At 39.7% G+C, this 20,879-nt stretch overlaps 1 protein-coding gene across 1 annotated transcript in view; it reads left to right on the top strand.

Annotated features, from left to right (window-relative positions):
• vwa8 (von Willebrand factor A domain containing 8) overlaps window positions 1-20,879 on the top strand; it is a 93,060-nt gene that overhangs the window by 37,722 nt on the left and 34,459 nt on the right. Inside the window, exons 15-25 of the mRNA XM_031727287.2 lie at window positions 634-820; window positions 1,289-1,366; window positions 1,682-1,797; window positions 2,018-2,118; window positions 4,729-4,835; window positions 7,751-7,822; window positions 8,639-8,715; window positions 11,844-11,919; window positions 13,736-13,871; window positions 14,350-14,469; window positions 14,636-14,841. Coding sequence (XP_031583147.2) covers window positions 634-820; window positions 1,289-1,366; window positions 1,682-1,797; window positions 2,018-2,118; window positions 4,729-4,835; window positions 7,751-7,822; window positions 8,639-8,715; window positions 11,844-11,919; window positions 13,736-13,871; window positions 14,350-14,469; window positions 14,636-14,841 — 1,276 coding nt within the window. The remainder of the gene's footprint in view (window positions 1-633; window positions 821-1,288; window positions 1,367-1,681; window positions 1,798-2,017; window positions 2,119-4,728; window positions 4,836-7,750; window positions 7,823-8,638; window positions 8,716-11,843; window positions 11,920-13,735; window positions 13,872-14,349; window positions 14,470-14,635; window positions 14,842-20,879) is intronic.

The following is a 20,879-nucleotide window of genomic DNA, read 5'->3' as shown; positions in this document are numbered from 1 at the left end:
AAACAATATAGAGATGGATGGCAAGCATAAAAATGACAAACATTTAACAATTCACTCTAACAGGAATAGTGAATAGTATGAGAATTTTTTCTTTTTATATCAGTGACATAAAATTAATGTAAGATGTGCTTTAACAAAGCTGTTACATTGTCTAAATATGTAGAAGAGGTGAAAATATGACATTATAGAAGAAGATGTGTAAAAACTCCTCTTTAAATTAAATGTTTCGTACTCACTACATTATACAACCAAACAGAGGGAGTACAGCAGATAGTGGAGTGTGTTTTTATGCATAAAATATCTTCCCACACATTCATCCAGTGACTTGGATGATGGTTAGCGCCCACTTTGCCCACAGTAGTGTAAATATATCCTGCTGCAGCATGGGTGTCTCCGTGGTTTGATAGAAATGGACATTGCTGTCCTCTTGAATCAGATGATTTCATGGGCAGCTGTCAAAAGTCATGCTCTTAACCCTGAGCTCGATTGGCTAGGACACACACACATACACACACAAACGGATACATCCGTGAGCAACACTGTGTGCACCTGCGTTCCACATCGACTTGAACAGATGTTCAACTTGTGTGCCAGCGTGATCCAACATGTGTGTTTATTTTTGTGTCTTTTTAGATCTGTTTTCCCCATTCATCCATCGTTCAGAGTGCTGGCCCTAGCAGAACCCCCTGTCGTGGGGACCGGTGCAGGCAGCAACAGCAGAGCTCAGCAGTGGTTGGGCCCCGAGGTGCTCACTATGTTCCTTTACCACAATGTCATGCCGCTGGCCAAAGAAGAGGAGATGGGCCTCATACAGGGACTGGTGAGACATACAAATACTGAGACCACGCTGTCCTGACTAACAGTTTCTTTTTTTATATTCTTGCATCTCCAGTGCTTTACCCCTCAGTCGGAAAAGGTTGATGGGGCGTTGTCGTCGGGCGTTTATGGACGCCTGAGTTTGTGAATGCAATGATTCAGTAACAAGGCGACTTAGGCGCTTCAAATTGAAACCATAGGTGTATCTACTAAAAATCTTGGATGGGTTTGAATCTCAGTGACCTTGACCTTGGTCAAAGGTCAGTGGTCAAGTTTTGTTAAAATCCTTTGAATTTGATAACTGGAAAACAAGGCGACGTGGGATTTTGAAATTTATCCCATACGTTTGTCTACTAGCAGGCTGAGGGGTAGCACTGGTGTTTGCCAGTATTTTTCTAACTGGAAGACCACGCTTCTGTTTCCACTCTCATCATAAGTCCTTCTTGGCTTCTTTTTCTTGTTTTGTTTTTAGGCTCCTAATGTACCGATGGAAGGAGCAGAGCAGCTACTGCACCTCGCACACAGTCTCCGCAAGACAAATGACCCCACAGTAAGTGTGTGTGCTTTACATATGGCAGCAGTTCCCATATGGTGGGCGGGACATGAACATTATTACTGCAGAATACAACAGAATTTTGGGTTTACTTCACCAGACTTAGCATGTGACAAACTACAGATGCAGGTAAATAGTAGTGGAGTTTTGAGAAACCTCCCAAAATACAGGTGTTATTCTCGTTCCAGATGGTGTAAATGGATGTCAGAAGTGTACAGTCCAACAGTCATGTGTCAGATTGCAGATATTTTTTCGTGCAGATATAAAGGTAGAGATGTTTGGAGGCTACTCATGTATGGTGTCTGTTGCTAGGCACAGTCTCTGGCCTCGTCTCTCTCCACGAGACAGCTACTAAGGATCTGTCGCCGTCTCTCTCAGCACCCTGAGGAGAGCATCACTCACGCAGTTAATAAGGCTTGTCTCTCCAGGTACACACTCGCTCTCTCTCTCACACACACACACACACACACACACACACAAGCTGTCCAGGGTAGATCCCACATCTCACTCTGTGATGGCTGGGTTAGGTTTCAGCAATATGGATGGACAGAAATTAATGTTAATATTTGATTTGTGTGTCATAAAAACAAGGCAACTGTGTGGGGGTGTGTTTTTGTGTGTGTGTGTGTGTGTGTGTGTGTGTTTTAGATTCCTGCCCAGCCTGGCCCGTGCCTCTCTTCAAAAAAACCTCATGAACTGCTCCATACAGGATGCAACAGACCCCGCTGATCGCTCTCTTGATTATCTCTGTGAGTTCCACTCACTTAGATCAATTAGATTTTTGGGGGGTGTTTTTTGGCTCACGTGGAGACAGCGAATCAGTATTAGGCTTATGGTAATAAACCTTACTGCTAGAAATAAAGTGCCTAAAGATACAATTTAAAGTGGTATATTATGTGAAATTGTGTGTTATGTGTTGTTGACGTAACACTGGTTCATCCCTTTAGTTAGGTGCCTTTTTTGTTCTTGAATGATTCATAGAGGACCGTTAAGATTGTGACTCAAGACTTCTGCACAGCACTGTATACCAGCAGAAGCACAAATCAGTTCGCTTCATTTACATACAGCAATAAAGTCTTTTTTGTACCAATATTACGGAACATAGGTTAATAACTGAAGATAGAACTGTAACCCCCCTCCAAAGGAAACCTCAATCATATGCTAATTCTACAGAAATGGAACAATGCACGATAAATGACAAATAACTTGTAAAGCTGGTAGCCGGAAAGTTTTGTCTCTTAGCATTCATTCTGAACTTGTGATCTGTTTCCTTGTAAAGAATAAATGTCGACTTCTACTGTGTAGACATACTGGCAGCACAGGCACATGTATTATTTAAAAGATGGAAAGCAGGATTCAGCTGGCCTCAAAGAAAACAAACAGCTCAACCCAAAGTAATCTCGTCTTCTGACTCACAAGCACCTCTCAGCGTTGTCAAAAATCAGGTCTGACTCTCTCATTTGACTCATGCATGCAATTATTCTGGTTACAGGTAAAATTAATGTTTTCCAAAGCACTAATAATTTGAACAGTGGATCACTTGAGTGTGTGATTAGTGTTCTATTGTGAGTTTAGAGTTGGCATGCGAGAGCTAGGAGCACCACTCATGTAAACCAGTGAGTGGGATTATTATGAAACAAAAGCTGGTGACAAAATGCTCAGTGACAAAGCAGCTAATGATGCTATTGGTAGGTAAGATCAAAACATAAAATAAAAGGATGCTGTGGAACTCCATGGATTATTTTTCTTTGTATCACATGTCACAATCCAGGATATTTACTACTGGGTTACTAATATTGGTACATGATTCTTGATGTTCATTTGATGCCAAACAAAATGATTCTTCCATGTTTTTAACCTCCTTTGTTAAAGAAGTAGTTTGAATCCACTAACTTGGTGGTGGTATGTTGTTTACTTAAAATGTTGGCACAATGTTTTGTTAGCAGGAAATGTTGGGTTGGTTCCTTAGTAGCTTGTTAATGTCACTATAAGGTATGACATTTGTTAGATTATGCTCAGTTAAGCATTTCTATATTAGCTACTGCAAATATTGTAACTGATGGGGCAAAGCTGATTTTAACCTGGCAAAGCCAGCTGTCTCATACAAAGTGCCAATGTGTATTTCAGGATAACATAAGAAGGATAATTCTGTGTATGTTGTTGAATGTTGAATTGAAACTCATCCACCTGGAATTCTTAATGAAACTTTAATTCCGTGCTTTTAGCTGCTTCATGAAATTTGAGGTATTTTCTCCCTTGCTTTGAAAGTAGCAACAGTAGCATTGTTTGTGTATAGCCTTTTTAAAATCAATTATTACCCAAACTTTGTCTTTCTTATAAACATGGGGAAGAGATATTGCAGTAGCAGCATTAGTTACCGTCTTCTACCTGTAGTTTTCCCTGTGGTTTTGGTTGTATTGCTAAGGACAGTCAGTTCTGAGAGAACTGCAGCTTCAATACATGTGCTGCCTGCAGTACAGGCAAGGTACTTAAACAAAAACAAAAAAGCAATAGAAATGTCACGTTTCCAAGTTTTTGCCAACTACACTGATACATCTTCTAGACATGAATTCTTGACAGTGTCTGATTTCTGATATGCATTATTCATCCACATTATGCTATGAATGTTGATAGTTCTTCTTTTCCACTGGAAGAATATTTCCTGTTAGCTTTGATAGTCGTGCATCAGCACAATCTGACATCACACCAACCTTGTACTCAGCAGCAGCAGGTTAAAGTGTCCAATGTTATATTTTCACCAAAGACTGTATTTAAAAGATAGACCTAGCCACCATGGCGTCATAGGTTTCTGGAGCATTAGACTTGGATTTTATTTTATTTTTGAGCCAGAAGTCAGAATATTTGTACAAGATGGTGAAGTCCTAAGGTATCAGCTGATAATAATAATAATAATAACATTTTACTCACCAAAGATAAATTTAGACAATTTATATTATATTATATTTAGACAATTCAATTAAACAGCTCCAGAAGGCACCAGTACTGCAAACACACCCTCCCGGTTCCAGTCAGTCAGTCAGTCAGTCAGTCAGTCAGTCACTCTGTCTTTTTTGACAACAGCATAATAACACTGGAAATTCTCTTTTTGGTGTCCCACCCCAATATTTTTAGTGCCTCCCATATGGCCACCCCTGTAATTAAAAAATTCTGGAGGCGTCCCTGTCTCACATGCGTTTCTGTCATGTCCAGAAAAGTTAGGGCATGGGCTGCATGTGAGTTTGTATGGTCAAATCACTGCATCTCAAAGTCTGAGTTGGGGTAAAAGGAACCATTCACAGCATTAGTCAGTCTAAATGAAGAAGACCATGTTTATGGCCCACATTGCTGTATTTCTACAGGTATGGTAAAGGACGGTGTGTTGACCATTGGGAGTGTCTCCGCTCCCATCTACAACGCTGACCAGAAAATGAAGGTTCCTGACGTCCTCTTCTATGATAATCCCCAGGTAAGCATGCACTTCACAACCACTTGTATTTTACAGGGAGTGCAGAATTATTAGGCAAATGAATATTTTGTCCACATCATCCTCTTCATGCATGTTGTCTTACTCCAAGCTGTATAGGCTCGAAAGCCTACTACCAATTAAGCATATTAGGTGATGTGCATCTCTGTAATGAGAAGGGTGTGGTCTAATGACATCAACACCCTATATCAGGTGTGCATAATTATTAGGCAACTTCCTTTCCTTTGGCAAAATGGGTCAAAAGAAGGACTTGACAGGCTCAGAAAAGTCAAAAATAGTGAGATATCTTGCAGAGGGATGCAGCAGTCTTAAAATTGCAAAGCTTCTGAAGCGTGATCATTGAACAATCAAGCGTTTCATTCAAAATAGTCAACAGGGTCGCAAGAAGCGTGTGGAAAAACCAAGGCGCAAAATAACTGCCCATGAACTGAGAAAAGTCAAGCGTGCAGCTGCCAAGATGCCACTTGCCACCAGTTTGGCCATATTTCAGAGCTGCAACATCACTGGAGTGCCCAAAAGCACAAGGTGTGCAATACTCAGAGACATGGCCAAGGTAAGAAAGGCTGAAAGACGACCACCACTGAACAAGACACACAAGCTGGAACGTCAAGACTGGGCCAAGAAATATCTCAAGACTGATTTTTCTAAGGTTTTATGGACTGATGAAATGAGAGTGAGTCTTGATGGGCCAGATGGATGGGCCCGTGGCTGGACTGGTAAAGGGCAGAGAGCTCCAGTCCGACTCAGACGCCAGCAAGGTGGAGGTGGAGTACTGGTTTGGGCTGGTATCATCAAAGATGAGCTTGTGGGGCCTTTTCGGGTTGAGGATGAAGTCAAGCTCAACTCCCAGTCCTACTGCCAGTTTCTGGAAGACACCTTCTTCAAACAGTGGTACAGGAAGAAGTCTGCATCCTTCAAGAAAAACATGATTTTCATGCAGGACAATGCTCCATCACACGCGTCCAAGTACTCCACAGCGTGGCTGGCAAGAAAGGGTATAAAAGAAGAAAAACTAATGACATGGCCTCCTTGTTCACCTGATCTGAACCCCATTGAGAACCTGTGGTCCATCATCAAATGTGAGATTTACAAGGAGGGAAAACAGTACACCTCTCTGAACAGTGTCTGGGAGGCTGTGGTTGCTGTTGCACGCAATGTTGATGGTGAACAGATCAAAACACTGACAGAATCCATGGATGGCAGGCTTTTGAGTGTCCTTGCAAAGAAAGGTGGCTATATTGGTCGCTGATTTGTTTTTGTTTTGTTTTTGAATGTCAGAAATGTATATTTGTGAATGTGGAGATGTTATATTGGTTTCACTGGTAAAATAAATAATTGAAATGGGTATATATTTGTTTTTGTTAAGTTGCCTAATAATTATGCACAGTAATAGTCACCTGCACACACAGATATCCCCCTAAAATAGCTAAAACTAAAACAAACTAAAACTACTTCCCAAAAACATTCAGCTTTGATATTAATGAGTTTTTTGGGTTCATTGAGAACATGGTTGTTGTTCAATAATAAAATTATTCCTCAAAAATACAACTTGCCTAATAATTCTGCACTCCCTGTATGTCTCATTTTAAAGCAAATGTGTAGCTGTGAGAGGGCTGGAAAAGACTTTTTTCGGTCTCAGCACATGACCCAGATTTGATCGCATAAGAGCTAAGGCAGATTACAACCAGTAAAGCGTAATCTGAATCTCAATTGTTCTTTTTTTTCTCCCTCACACTGAGAAAGCTTAGCTCTGCAGATTTACCACCGCCTAGTTCAGGCAATCATACACCAATGAAAACACAGCTCTGACCCTTGTGTCCCTTGTTGTCATCGTTATCATACTTGCCTTTGTCAGATTAAAGGACAGTTTTCATTGTGTAAGGATTTTGCTTTTAGTTCCGGTATTAGCTGATATTTCCTCTGGCCATGCTCCTTCTCGTCTGTGTTGGACCCTTATCAGATAGTCTTAGAGATGCTATTCTGGCCTGGCAGTAACATCAGCCCCAATACACTGTTAGTGACCTCTGATTGGTTGGAATTGGTGGGTTTTATGGGATAATAAAATTCTTCACTGTCTGTGTCGTGGTGTGTATGCCAGGCATGATTACTGCTGAATGTTTGGTGTGATTCACATTGAATTTTGGTGTTTAAATAGGATTAAAAAATTTTTAAAAGCTTCCTCCTGATGGACTTCGTGTTGTTCAGTTTTTAAAATGTTCAGTTGCCAAAAATACAAAAGTCACACCGGCTTCAGGGTACATGCTGTGGGTGTGAAAATGGGCAGAACTCCAAGTGCTTATCTTTCTTTTCAGATTCTTCACAGTCCTACTTTTGTTGCTCTGTGCTGATTGATTCTGAGTGGTAACAAATATCACAACTCAAGCAGCTGAATCTGAATCAAATCTTTAAATGCAGCAAGTTCCATAAATTTTGCCTTTGGTATCCTGTTCACAGATCGCTTTCCTCAGCGGATAAATCAATAGGTTTTTGTTTGCTTTAATGCTAGTGTCTTGTGCCTAATCCTTGCCTTATCGGTGACATTAATTGCAGTATATCCAAAGAACAACCAACCGTGGTAATGACATTGTGACATCCTCTGGCAACACTGATGATTTATCTTATTCTTCATGTCCCCATTTTGCGCTTTTTCCTCTGCCTGCCCGTGTTTTGGTCCGAAATAAAAAAGGTGGAAGAGGTTGAGATAGGATAGAAGCAACGAGGATGCCCTACTTTATGAATGACCTGTTTTCTGAGCAAACTTTGTTGTTTTTAATACATTTTAAGCTGATTTATTCTCAACCGTAAGCAGTATTGCTCTTTGCAACATCCATCTGGGTTAAATTACAATCTGAGCTACTTGTTCAGCTGAATATGTGTTTGCTTAAATATCTCTGCAGCACATGATGGTGATGGAGGACATGCTTAAAGACTTTCTGTTAGGAGAGCACCTCCTCTTAGTGGGAAACCAGGTGAGTGATGTTTGAAAGCGTATTAATTTCACCATGTTGTAATTTCCTCTGCCCACAGAAAAGAACCCTGGGCAACCTTTGGTCCATTTATGGTCAGGATTACAAACCCACTTTTTGTCATGTAAAATAAACAGAGGTCAGATCTGTGTTTGCAGACCATGGTTTTGTCTCATTTCTGCAGTAGTGGATTTTAGTGAAGTAGGCCACCCATGTCAGCTCTGTTCGAGCATGGAGGGAAGAGTTACGAAATAGACTCCCTGGGTCCTCATGTCACCCTCCAACCCTGCGCAGTCACAGTTCACTGATAGCATAAGGACACATGTAGCAACTCCTTGGGGGACACTCTGTGCCCCCAGCGTTGTCCAACTGGGCAGGGTTAAAGGGAGGATAGATGAGGATGGATGACTGGACATGGTGTGCTGTGAGCCCAGAGGAGTGTTTCTGTGTGTGTGCAGTTTTGTGTTTGTGTTTATTTGTGCGCTTGCATATGAGAGGGACTGAGTGGCAGAAGGCATTTGCAAATCTGAGTGTGTGACCATGCACGGTCCACGCTGAGGCATTACGAGCTGTCAGAGTGACTTACTGGACGTCTGACAGACTGGCCGAGAGATCCGACGGGCTCTGTGGGATGCCGGTGGGAGTCCCGAAGAACAGCCCCTGTCACAGCAAAGCACCATCAAAATTAGAGGGATGCACTTGGCTCTCCCTCTCAGTCCTGCCTCTTCGGAAGTTGAAATGGATGCTTCTTTCTATCTTTGTGGTCTATGCTACAAGCACAGTCCACATATAAAGACTGATGATGATGTCCCTCCACAGGGTGTTGGCAAAAATAAAATTGTGGACCGGTTCCTGCACCTTCTCAACAGGCCCAGAGAATATCTACAGCTCCACAGGTGAGGAGAATCACCATAGCATCATTTTTCTGTTGCTGTCCTAGCCTTTTTGAAACCAAACTTCATGAGCCAACTAAGAAGTCTCACTGAGAAATAAAGGTACTCTGCACCCCCAGTCACAGCGTAGCTCCTCCACTAAGCATACCCTACGGTGTTTTTCTTTTTCACTCTAATTGAAATCATGATTTACTAATGATTTATGTTGCCACTGATAAGATCTAAAACCAGTTACTGAGACCATAAACTCATCAGTTTGATTAGATCAGAGAGCCTAAATTTTGTTTTCCCATGCACTTCAGCACAAGTAGCCTTATTTTTGGAAGCAGAGAAGTCATTCAAGAGATTTTTAGATCCAGAAGCTAAGCTAAAGTTTTATAAGGTTCATGGTTAGAGTAGTGGTTCCCAACCAACAACTTTCTGCTTCAGAGGGTACTTCTGCAGTAACAAGGAGGTATGTGGAAAGATTATGTTATGTAATCTGGAATTCAGTTTATAACTGAATCAAGGAGCTGAGTTGACCAGCAGAACAGTTAAGAGACACTTGTCTCTTATCATTCACATTTAGTCATTAATCTCTGACTCTCTTCCAAAGTGTGTCTTTTCACCTGGTTCCCTCCCTTCACCCCCAACAGGTCAAAAAAGATGGCTGACCCCTCCCTGAGCCTAAATCTTCCTGGTTTCTTCATGTTAAAAGGGAGTTTTTCCTTCCCACTGTTGCCAAAAGCTTGTTCGTAGGGAGACGTCGGATTGTTGGATTTTCTCTGTTATTGTAGGTTACATGAAAAATGTAAACACATATCTAATGGCAAAAAAATGAGTTGAAATGGCCAGCCAACACAGTGGCAGTCTGCAGTTTAAAATTAGTACATTATACAGCTCCAAGTTGCGCCAATTTCCTTAAAGTGCTTTATAGTGTAAGGGTAAAGATTCTATGATAATTGAGAGAAAAGTCCAACAATCAGATGACCCATCCAATGAACAAGCACTTGGGGACAGGGGGAAGGAAAAGCTCCCTTTTTAACAGGAAGAAACCGCCAACAGAAGCAGGCTCAGGGAGGGGCAGTGATCTGCCTGGCTGGTTGTGGGTGAAGGAAGACAGACAAACATGAGAGGTGTGAATGAAGACTTTCTTTATTACAACACAGTTGTTGGAATAAATCAGATGGACAAAGAAGACTTCCCTGCTCAGTGTGTCTGATGCAACTTTAAAACAATTTAATGTTTTTTAAAGATATGTCACTAAACTTTCCTGTTCCACCAAAAGCTGTAAGGAAAAAGCCAGTACTTTCTTACTACCTTGGCAGCCTTGACCTTCTCATATAATACATTATACATTATACACAAAATACATTAAAATCTATTTTTTTTCCTCAGTAAATTTCCCAGAACGTAGACTTTACATGGACAAACTAAAGAAAAGCCTTTTCAGTCTTTGTTAATTCTGGTCCCCTGGTTCTATAAATACTCACATGGTGACACCATAAGAATTTTAGGTCAGGTTCTTGCATTAATAGATTGATGGGTTGCTGTTGACTGTAGCTCAGATCATGGAGCCAAGAGATGGGGCTCATTTTGATCTCGGCACTTATAAGAAATCAATGACTGATGGAAGCCGAGCAGTTTACTGGAGAAAAGTTTAATTTTGACGCAGGTCAATTCTAGATCAATAACATATTCAATATCATTCTTAAGGCCAATTTTTTCTACTGCCTGTGCGTGTGTAGTTGTTTAAAGTCATGTGAAAGTCAAAGTGGAGCTGAGCATGGATGTGGCCTGGTTTGCTACTGTAGCAGCAGCTAATATTAGACCGGGGCAGAGGCAGAAATATCTGCCTGTGGCTATTGGGAGCCTGTGTGACTGAAGGCCTACAGAGATGTGGCTCAGAAAAAGCAAGACACATGCAGCCGGCCAGGAAGGAAACTAGGACAGCTCCTGGGTCAGATATTGTGAGATATCGAAGAGCAAGCGAGAGGAGATGTTCAGAGAAAGAGAAAATTTTGGACGACCCCAAGGAGTTATAGTTGTCGGGGAAATGTTCAGTGTTATGATTGTGTGGCTGGCCTGTGGAAAACAAGTACAGTGTCACTGACACATTTTTTTTTTTAGCTGGACTGCATCTACAATTATCAAATAATAGCAACAAATGTTCAAGTAAAAAAGCACTACGAGAAACATGTGCAAGATCTGATCACCAGAGTTACCCTTTCAGTTCAACAAAACTAAGTTTAGCCATTTCAGTTAGAAGTTACTTTGAACTTGTGTAGAAGAATTAGTAACCAGAACCTGTTTTGCCCTTTTTGTTCTTAATACAAAGCATTTCTGAGTGCCACTTAAGCTTATGGGGCGAGCAGGTGAGCACATGCAACCTGAATGAGGCACCCTGGGTTCACATGCGGCCTGAGTCCCCTTGCTTTCCTCTCCACTCTCCATTCCACTATCGAATGAAGGAAAAGTCCCCAAAAATCTCCTTAAGAAATAGAAAGCATTTCTAAGGGTGCACTTTTTTTTTCTAGCACTATATATAATTAAAAGAAAAAGTACAATTTGTTTGTCGACTAAAGATGTGCTGTGCTTCTCCCCTGCCGTGCATGTACGTGTAGCTAAAGTCCTTCTAATGCCAGTCTTGCTACTCAGCAGCCATCTTTGAAACATACCTGGGCAGTTATTTTGAAACTCTGAATGAATGAGGAGAGAGGGTAAACATTCATTTGGATGCTAACAAGGGTATAAACCGTGCATTAGAGAGTCCAAAGTCAAGGCAGATTGTTGACTGGTGTGCATTCTGGCTTGTTGCACGAAAGCACTGAACAGGTGTAGAAGTAATTCACATTACTGCAAGGCTTAAAAAGTTTTTTTAAGTACCTTTACCCACATTTTTACGACCATAATTAGTGTAGAAGCAGAGAGAGAGAGAGAGAGAGAGATGGCTAACACCACATAGCTTAAAGTGTCATTAAACTTTGCTGTGCTTACGGGTTAGAGCAACAGCATGACAGCAGATATGTTTCCCATTACCTAGCCATCTTTGCTGTCCATATGGATTTCTGCTCGGAATTCTTTAAGTCTGTTTCTTCCTTATGTAATGGCTCTGTTGTAAACATCTTATCTTTTTTTTTTTGCCTCTGCAGGGATACAACAGTCCAGACTCTGACCTTACAGCCCTCAGTGCGAGATGGCATCATTACATATGAGGACTCCCCTCTGGTCAGTGAGAAACACAGACACTTCCTTTGCAACCACTTTATATAAGTCAAGTCAAACGTATTACTTACAGCATTCTGTATATCTATATCCATAGATAGATAGATACAACAACATTGATAAAAGCAATGACAAAACAGCAGTCAAACTATGGAGGATCCAGTTCTCTGCAGACAGCTGCTTTACTCTGCACTGTAATGGCGAATCTTTAGACCATATGTGGACACAGGGAACAGCCCATTAGAGGACTGCAGTTTTTTTCCCCATGTTCACAGATGTCACAGATGTATATCGTGGTAGACATGATCATCACCACAAATCAGGTTGTTTCCACTATAAACTTAAAACTAATAAAAGGGGGTTGCAGACATAGTTTATTGATATGCCACTTCAAATGAATTAAAATGCTAATTTAAATGAAATAAGAGTTTCAGCTGATCTCAGGTGTTCAGGAATGTTTGTTTTTTTTGCACAGGTGAGGACCATAAAAACTAAAAGCCACTTGGAATTGTATTATTCTGTATGGTTTTATTTGTTTTTGCCACATAGAAAGCCTGTTCTTATTTACCTGAGAGGTCTGGATGTTTTGTAAGGTACAAGTACATTTGAAATGTAACTAAGTCCATTTAGTTCTTAGTGTGAACTATTAGAAGTGTTCTAAAAGCCATCTTTTGTGATGAAGAAAGCCTGTGCAGAGATTTGAGAATTGGACTAATGTGCTCAACTGTTACAATAGTCCACTAAAAATAAATCTGTGCACAGATTTATTTTTCTGTATCAGTTTTAGACAGACATCCTGTAATTTTTGCTATAGTTTTAAGATGAAGATTAATAGGCTGATTTTTTTAATTGTCTTTATATGGCTATCAAAATTTAGGTCAGATTCCAAGATTTCTTGCCTGGTTTGAGAATTTAAGCAACATTCTTCTAGATACGTTAGAGACTTTTAATTCTTTTTTCTTTAGAGGTGAAAAAATATACCTCAGTCTTTTCTTTCAATTTCAGGAAGCTTTGGCACATCCACTCACTAATTTAATCACTAGAGTTTTTGAGTAAGTGTAGGGATCAGTAATCCTGAGGTAACACTGATGTGTGCGGTGTGAATAAGAATGATGAAATCTAATATTAATGTAAAATCTGAGATAGAGAGAGGGTGTATATGTAAGTATGAAAGGTCCAAGAATGGAGCCTTGAGGAACTCCACATCTAAATCTATTTATATGTGTATATACATGTAAATATGTAATATTATGTAAGTGGTGTAATGGCACAGAGTTGTGTGCAAACATTATTTGCTTGTTTTTTTAATCTCAGAGAAAGATATCCATCTTGGCCATTTTAGATCAAGATTTTAAAAAAGGATTATTTTGCTTGACAATGGTAGCCCTCTTAATGGTTTACTCCATGAAATACATAAAAATAAATAATATTAGCTTTCTTGTTCTAATCGCCAGCAGAGAAGAAACTGTGGTATTTGTGTCTCCCATATGTCTAAGAACTTTCTCAGCTTATGTGCCGAATAAGCAGCTTTCATAGGAGCATATCTGATGACTTCTCAGAACACAGTGTCCAGAGCTTTTAGTACATTGTGATGCACACCTACACAATCCCAAAATTAGGACCTCTTAGTCAAAATAAGGGAAAAAAACCTGTGAGGGTGGAATGTGAATGTGTAGGCCAGTTTGATATATGTATTCACCACATGAACTCTTTCTATCTGGGACAGCATCTTCATCATCAGCTTTTTCACAACTGCAACAACAGTAGTGCTTTTTTGTTAGTCAAATAGCATGTGTGTGTGTGTGTTGTCTGTGTTCAGGTAAAGGCAGTGAAGTTTGGCCATGTGTTAGTGATAGATGAGGCCGACAAAGCTCCTACAAACGTTACCTGCATCCTCAAAACCCTGGTGGAGAGCGGAGAGATGATCCTGGCTGATGGACGCAGAATCATCTCAGGTGCACTCATACGCACATTCATGCATGCACACACCTTGACAGCAGACATGTCCCAGATACAGAACGAGGACTGTTTTTACGGCAAATTAAGGACTGCATGTACTGCAAACATGAGTGGAACATCAGATGCAGGCCACTGAAGGAGGCTTAGGATAAAAGCCTTTATGGACAGGTACCAGCAGATTTTGGATCGCGCTGCTCTGTAAACATTTAGTTTTTCCACGTATTCCCATGTAATCACATGGGCTGCTGACAGCTACTCCATTCCTGAGAGGCTCATCCTCCTAGTGGAATGTAAACGCAATCTTGAGACTTCATAAACACGACCTTCAGGCTGTCAGCGTAGTAGAGGTGTGTGTGAAAATCTGTGACACAAATTAAAACACTGAGAGTAAAAAAGGAGATTCATACAGAAACAGATTGAGATGAAACTGTGCTTGTTTTGGTCATGTGTAGACAACAACTGTCTGCTCCACAGGTCCACATGAAGCCAAGGGGAGGCCTAACACCATAATTATGCACCCAGACTTCAGGATGATCGTCCTCGCTAACAGACCTGGTTTTCCTTTCCTGGGCAATGACTTCTTTGGAGCTCTAGGTACCCAAAAACACACGCACAACCGAAACTGAGCCTTTTCCTACTACATTAATACTCCAACAAATTAAAAATAGATAAACATTTAACTTTTTTTTTTTTTGCCCTGGATATCGAATATTGTATATGGAGAGAAACACATTGAATTTTGTCTTGTATTTTGTACCAGGCGATATTTTTAGCTGCCATGCTGTGGACAACCCGAAGCCCAAAGCAGAGCTGGCTATGCTAAAACAGTATGGCCCCGATGTTCCCGATGCTATGTTGCAAAAGCTCGTGGCAGCCTTTGGAGAGCTCAGGTCCATGGCCGACCAGGGTACCATCAACTACCCCTATTCTACTAGAGAGGTGGTCAACATTGTCAAACACCTCCAGGTAGGAAGACACACTGAAATACGGTACATACTGACTACCTTTTATTAATAATTCGTAACATTTATGTGACCTTAATCTTGATTTGCTAGTGCTTTAATAATGTAAGAGAGTCTCCTCAAAATATAGCTGTCTCCAAGAGGACAGAGGGTGTCTGTGCTTTGGTCCACTTTCAGAAGCTTACAGCTTAAACATACAGCTAACTGTCAGTTAAAGGGATCAACGGTATCTCCATGTTTTTATCCTCTAGTAAAGTGACTGAGAGTTCAAAAAAATCTCATCTGTGTTTTAGCTCTGTTCCTTTAAGCCAGGTTTCTTCTGATTGGCTATCAACAATGTTCCCTCTAAGCTGCGCACGTGCGCACTGCTGGCACGGTCTCTGCGCACAGAAAATCTGCGTTGCGCACAAAAAAAATCTAACCTGAATTGAAATTAAAATTAAAACTTTAACAATTCTGTTTTGCAGTGTTAGCCAGTAAGTGACTGGCTGCTCCTGTATGGGATTAGAACGAGGCCACCTTATCCTATAGTCCAGCCAATAATGCGATTCACATTCGTATATACGCAGCCAATCAACGTCGTTGACAGGCTATGACAGCGTCCTTATGTGCCAACACCGGTGGTTTAGCTAGCAAAGCGGCGTGGCTGATGTGCAGTGAAGCCACATTAATGACAACGTGTACAACCACTGGAGATGTGAGCAGGACAGACGGAACAATTGACGGAAAAAGTGTGGACTTTATATCAGTTTTTAAATTGTGTTGATAGCCCACGTAAAACCAGAGTTATGATAAAAATATATGCAATGTTTGGTTTTCTTCCTGAATACTATCGTTGTTTATATTTACTGTGGGAAGAAATGGTAAAAACTGCGTTTTATAAGGAAAACGCTTGAAAGCACTCTCCGCCTGTGAGCAAAAAAAACAAAACCAAAAACCCCCACCCTTTCCTATTGGTGAGAAAAAAGTACCGTGTTGACCAATCAAAAATGATATGGCAACGTGGCATCTAGTTGTTAAGAAACGGGGAAGACTTAGGAGTGTGGCGGTGTTCTGAGATGTGAGAGATTTGAGACGTTTAGCGCAAATCTTGTGTAGTTAGTGTGTAGTGTAGTCAATAGTTTTGTTGTGTGTGTCAGAACAATGAGGCGGCTGCTGAATGTTACAGGTGTTACAGGAGTGATACATCTCCTGTTGTCAGGCCTGCAGGTATCAGGCTGGTGTTCTCCTTTATCTCATAGTGGACAGAAATTATTTTTTGGAGTGGCACAAATAATTTGTGTGGCATCAGATTTGATGCAGAACAGCTGATTGTTCTGTAAATAGTTTGAAATGTTTATTTAAAAAAAACGCCTTGGCTGCATTAAAAAAAAAATAAATAGCTGCAAAAACTTTGGTGTTTGCCAAACTGAGTTACTTTTTGAAGTAGTAACTATATAATTAATTGCCCAACATTGGTCATTATATACTGTATTTTGCAGACAGAGTTATAGGACTCTCCCAGACCACAGACTCATACTCATAATACAAGTCAGAGCTTTATGAAAAAAAAAAGAAAAGAAAGAAAGTTGTTTTCAAAATTGGAGTTCAAGTTATTTTTACTTCCAATAGTGTTAACATACTACACAGGTCATGAACAGGATTTTTTAAATTTTCATTGTAAGTGGGCTAAAGCAGTTAATTAAAAGTAGTCTAACTTAAATGTAAATGCTGTAATTTGATTATTTTAATAAACCATGTAACTTGGATGGATTAGATGCTGGCGTGACCACAGTGCACAAAACACAGTGGTCAAAGGGATTCAGGGAACATTGTTCATCAGACAATGAAAAATTAGAGGAACATTGGCTAAAAAAAAAAAAGAGGTTTGAGTAACAGGTGGGTGGGGCTTCCATACCCCCAGCCAGATCTCTATGCCTGAGATGACCATATTAAATATGCCCCCTCTCTACTAGGTATGTCACAATACAGGAAATTTAGTAGTCTGTACCTTTACCTATAGAATTAAGATATTGCATGTACTTAAACCTGAACTTTGTTTTGAAGAAAATAACATCTAAACAAGAAGGATAATACTTTGGATGTTGTTACTATGAACTGAGTCAACTTTAGTCAACTTGAATTCTTTGAACAGATGGTTTTAGGTCTGTCACTATACTGCAAGTATTTCCTACCTGGGTCTGAGAACCATGATAGGATTGTTTGCATATTGCCCTTGGTCATCTGCTTCAAATGAAAAGTGCTTCTATACCAAACTCTTATCTTTCTTATAACAACGTCAGGGCAGAGCTGTGACAACAGCTGAACTAGTCACCATCTTCCATTGCAGTTATTGCTGTTCCCTGCACAGTTTTTCTTGAACTTGTGGGTGTTCTTCTTTTTGTTCATCAGCATGACATTGACAAGACTATGCAAGACTATGGTACATGTGCTATCTACTGTACCTGCAGTACTAAAAAACAAAAAAAAAGTATTATTATAGAACTTTGGTATCTGGAGATAGTAGTATTGATGCTGGTGGCATCTGGTCATCCCCACTCTCTGTTACATCAGACAGAGCTACAGAAGTGTGAAACAAAGCATTTAGAGCAGTCTGACGTGTGAACCTCTGACTCATGTGGATTACTTGTACATAGCTTAAACGCATTACTTCAAACCTTGGCCGTGTTTTTATAAGAGCATGCACCACTGGAGCGTTATATACAACCTTGGATCCAAAAAGGTTTGTATACTGTGTAAAATGAAATGAAAAATAGAAATCATCATTTTATTCAGAAAATATATCAAATGTTTAAACTAAGACATTTTACTATTTAATGAAAACAAATGAGGCCATTTTGAATTTGATAACAGCAGCACGTCTTTTAAAAGTTATGATTAGGGCAATGCTGGAAAGGTAAGTGGTGCTATTGTAGAAAGAGACGGCTGCAGGAACATTGTGCAGCTAATTGGGTTCTTTGGTCAGTAACACGTTTGGGTGTAAAAAGAGCGTCTTAGAGAGGCAGAGATTCTCAGAAGTGAAGATGAAGGTACCAGTGTGCAAAAAGCTAATATCTCATCATCCTCAGTACATAATGTCATCAGAAGAGTCAGGAAAACTGGGGAAATCTCTTTGCCCGAGGGACAAGGCTGAAAATCAATAATAATTGAACATGATCTTCAGGCCCTCAGGCAGCACTGCAGTGAAAACAGACGTGATTCTTGGGGGTCAGTAACACAGTTCACTGTGCCATCCACAAATAAAGCTCTATCGTGTGAACAAAATCCTGAAACACCACTGTCGTCTCTGGGCCAAAGCTTTTTTAAGTGAAAACTGTTCTGTGGTCAGAGAAATCAAAATTTTAAATTCTTTTTGGAAAACATGGAAAACCTCTGGATTAAAAGGTAGAATCTTATCATCATTTATCATTTATTGGCAGCTTGGAAAAGTAAATACAGGTTTTACCACAAGATCCAGGTGTCTTTTTCAGGAAAGGCCTTGCATATTTCAGCAAGACAATGATAGAAAGCATACTGCATATATTATAATGGCATGGCTTCATAATAGAAGAGTCAGAGGGCTTTTATCAAATGAAGCATCGTGACACGAAAAACAGGACCAAGAAGAACCAGGACTGTTGAGCAGCTAGACTCTTATATGAGACAAAAGTCCAACAGCTCTCTTCTTAATTCCTAAACTTTTAGAGACTGGTGTTAAAAGAAGAGGCAAGGCTACACTGTGGTAAAAATGCCCAAAAGAAGAGCAGCTGCCATCAAATTCAAAATGCCCTCATTTTTTTTCTTAAAATGATACTTTTTCTCAGTTTAAACATTCAATATATTTTCTGTATTCTTTTGTAAGTAAAATTTAGCCAAACATTGCATTTTTTTTTAATTTACATTTTTGAGACATAATGTAGCTGCAGGACTGTGGTTTCAAATTAAAATAATTAAAATGTCACCCTCGCTTTTTTTCTTCTTAAAATGATACTTTTCTCAGTCTTAAACATTCAATATATTTTCTGTATTCAGATGTTTGTAGGCGAGATGATCAAATTTAGCATTTTGTATTAGATATGCTAAATCATTGCTGTTTTTTTTAATTTATGATATTTTCACAGCATCCCAACTCGTATCGGTATTTTGTAATTTGGATGATGATGTGTAATCCGATCATAAAGACAAACATCACAAAATGGCTACTCCTTAAATTGCCGTATGCATCAGGACTGTGGTTGCTACCAAACCCAACATATCCCAGAAAATAATTAGTATCATATGTCACATTGGCTGCCTCTCTCTCCCTCACCTTCCTGCTGCTTCAATCGTGAAACTGCTTAATGAAAGCTGAATTTTCCAGTCCATGTTTTTGGTCCATATGAGCTTAAAAGTCCCTCCACCCTCATTTATCTAGACCAGGATCTTTTCTTGACTCTGTGCAGGGGCCACAAAGTGTAGCCAGGGGGCCGATAGGGCCTCTCCTTTTCTTTCCTCTAATTTCTTTTAATAAATAATTATCTTCTTAGAGGCCAAAGTTTTAATCTGATGTAAAATGTATGAAGTCCATTACTGTATATAGTAACTGTTAAGTCTAATATACCCTAGTAAGCTATAGTACTTTTTCTTTGAGAAGGTACCATCTGTGAATTCTGCAATTCTGTTGAAGGAAGATGTTGAATCTATTTAATTATTCTTGAAAAATAATTTATTTCTGTGCATTTTTTTCACCCTGCATCAAATGAAAGTTTTCAGAGGCCACAGATTACATCGATTAAGCATCATGAGGTGGAGGGAGGGTGGGGGTGGTTCCCTATTCTTTTTTTGCTGGGAGTTTGCAACCCTATTAGTTAGGTTGCTTAATATTTCTGCTAAGTACTCTTTAAAATACCAGAATAGGGACGATTAAGTTTATTAGATTGATCAGTGTTCCTGAACTATGAAATATTTTACAAGTATAACAGAATAGCTTTAGTGTTATTGTTTATTTAAACTTGAGTATGAACTTATACAAAATGCAGCAAGATATTAAAAAAACAGTTTTATTGATTAGCTGTTTTGTTTTCCAAATTTATGAATGATATTTCGGACATAAAAAGTGGTATCGGTTTAGAAGTGAATGTCACCTATATTTCAAATCTTTTTTTATCCCTTTGATACAATAGTTTTTCGAGCAGCTTCTCCATTTTCTCCACCTTCAGACGAACAGTATGGAGCCACATTACAGAGCGCATGCTGTTTACATTAACAGTCTCCCACCATCAATAGCTATAAGCTGCTGTTTACCATCATCCTCTCAGCTCAATCATCTGGAAAAAGAAAAGCAAGTGAATGGCTGTATGCAGAGCTGTCACATTCCCCTGCCTCCTCGTGGTTGCTTTCTTCAGAAATGTACACGCTATAGAGCACAAAAAGAACAGACTCCAAAAGAAGAGAAGGTAGAGGGGATTAAGCATTAAAGCTTGCACTATAGATCAATAGTTTAGTGTACAGAGACCAGCTCATATTTGAGTGACCACCCAGTTTTTTCATCCATCACCACCATTATTGATGTCTGAATGGACTGGGTGTGACAGGGAATCATTTCAATTTAGCTGTACTCTAAATAGCTCATTTTATGCCTTCATTTCTATTTTAACCTTAATTTATACTGTCCTGATCGGTGCAGCCCGGTGCTTTATAGTCAGCTGTAACCTACTGGGAGAGACTGCTATTGATTGTGCAGCAATTCACTGGACTGTAGAAGTACACTGTAATATGGAGGCTTAAAAGTGCAATTATGGTCCTAATAATGGCATGAAAATTACTCACATCAAAACTGAAGATGTAGTGCAGTAAAGAGTTGAAAGGGCAGGGGATGCATTCGTGTTTGCAGCTATTATGTTAATTTCCACCTTATCAGTTTAGCTAAGATTCTTTGCTATCAGTCACTTCTATGCCTGGAAATATAGCCTGAAAAATTTCTGCAATATTCAATAACTGTCAAGTACTGAAAGCAGCTATCAAATTAGATTTGTAATGTCTGTCTTTACTTCTCCCTTCACTGCTGATTCATAATACTCTAAT

This window comes from Oreochromis aureus, linkage group 16 (assembly GCF_013358895.1).
Source record: "Oreochromis aureus strain Israel breed Guangdong linkage group 16, ZZ_aureus, whole genome shotgun sequence".
In the NCBI taxonomy this organism is placed as follows: domain Eukaryota; kingdom Metazoa; phylum Chordata; class Actinopteri; order Cichliformes; family Cichlidae; genus Oreochromis; species Oreochromis aureus.
The sequence above is the reverse complement of the archived record's forward strand: the minus strand, read 5'-3'. Positions and strand labels throughout refer to the sequence as shown.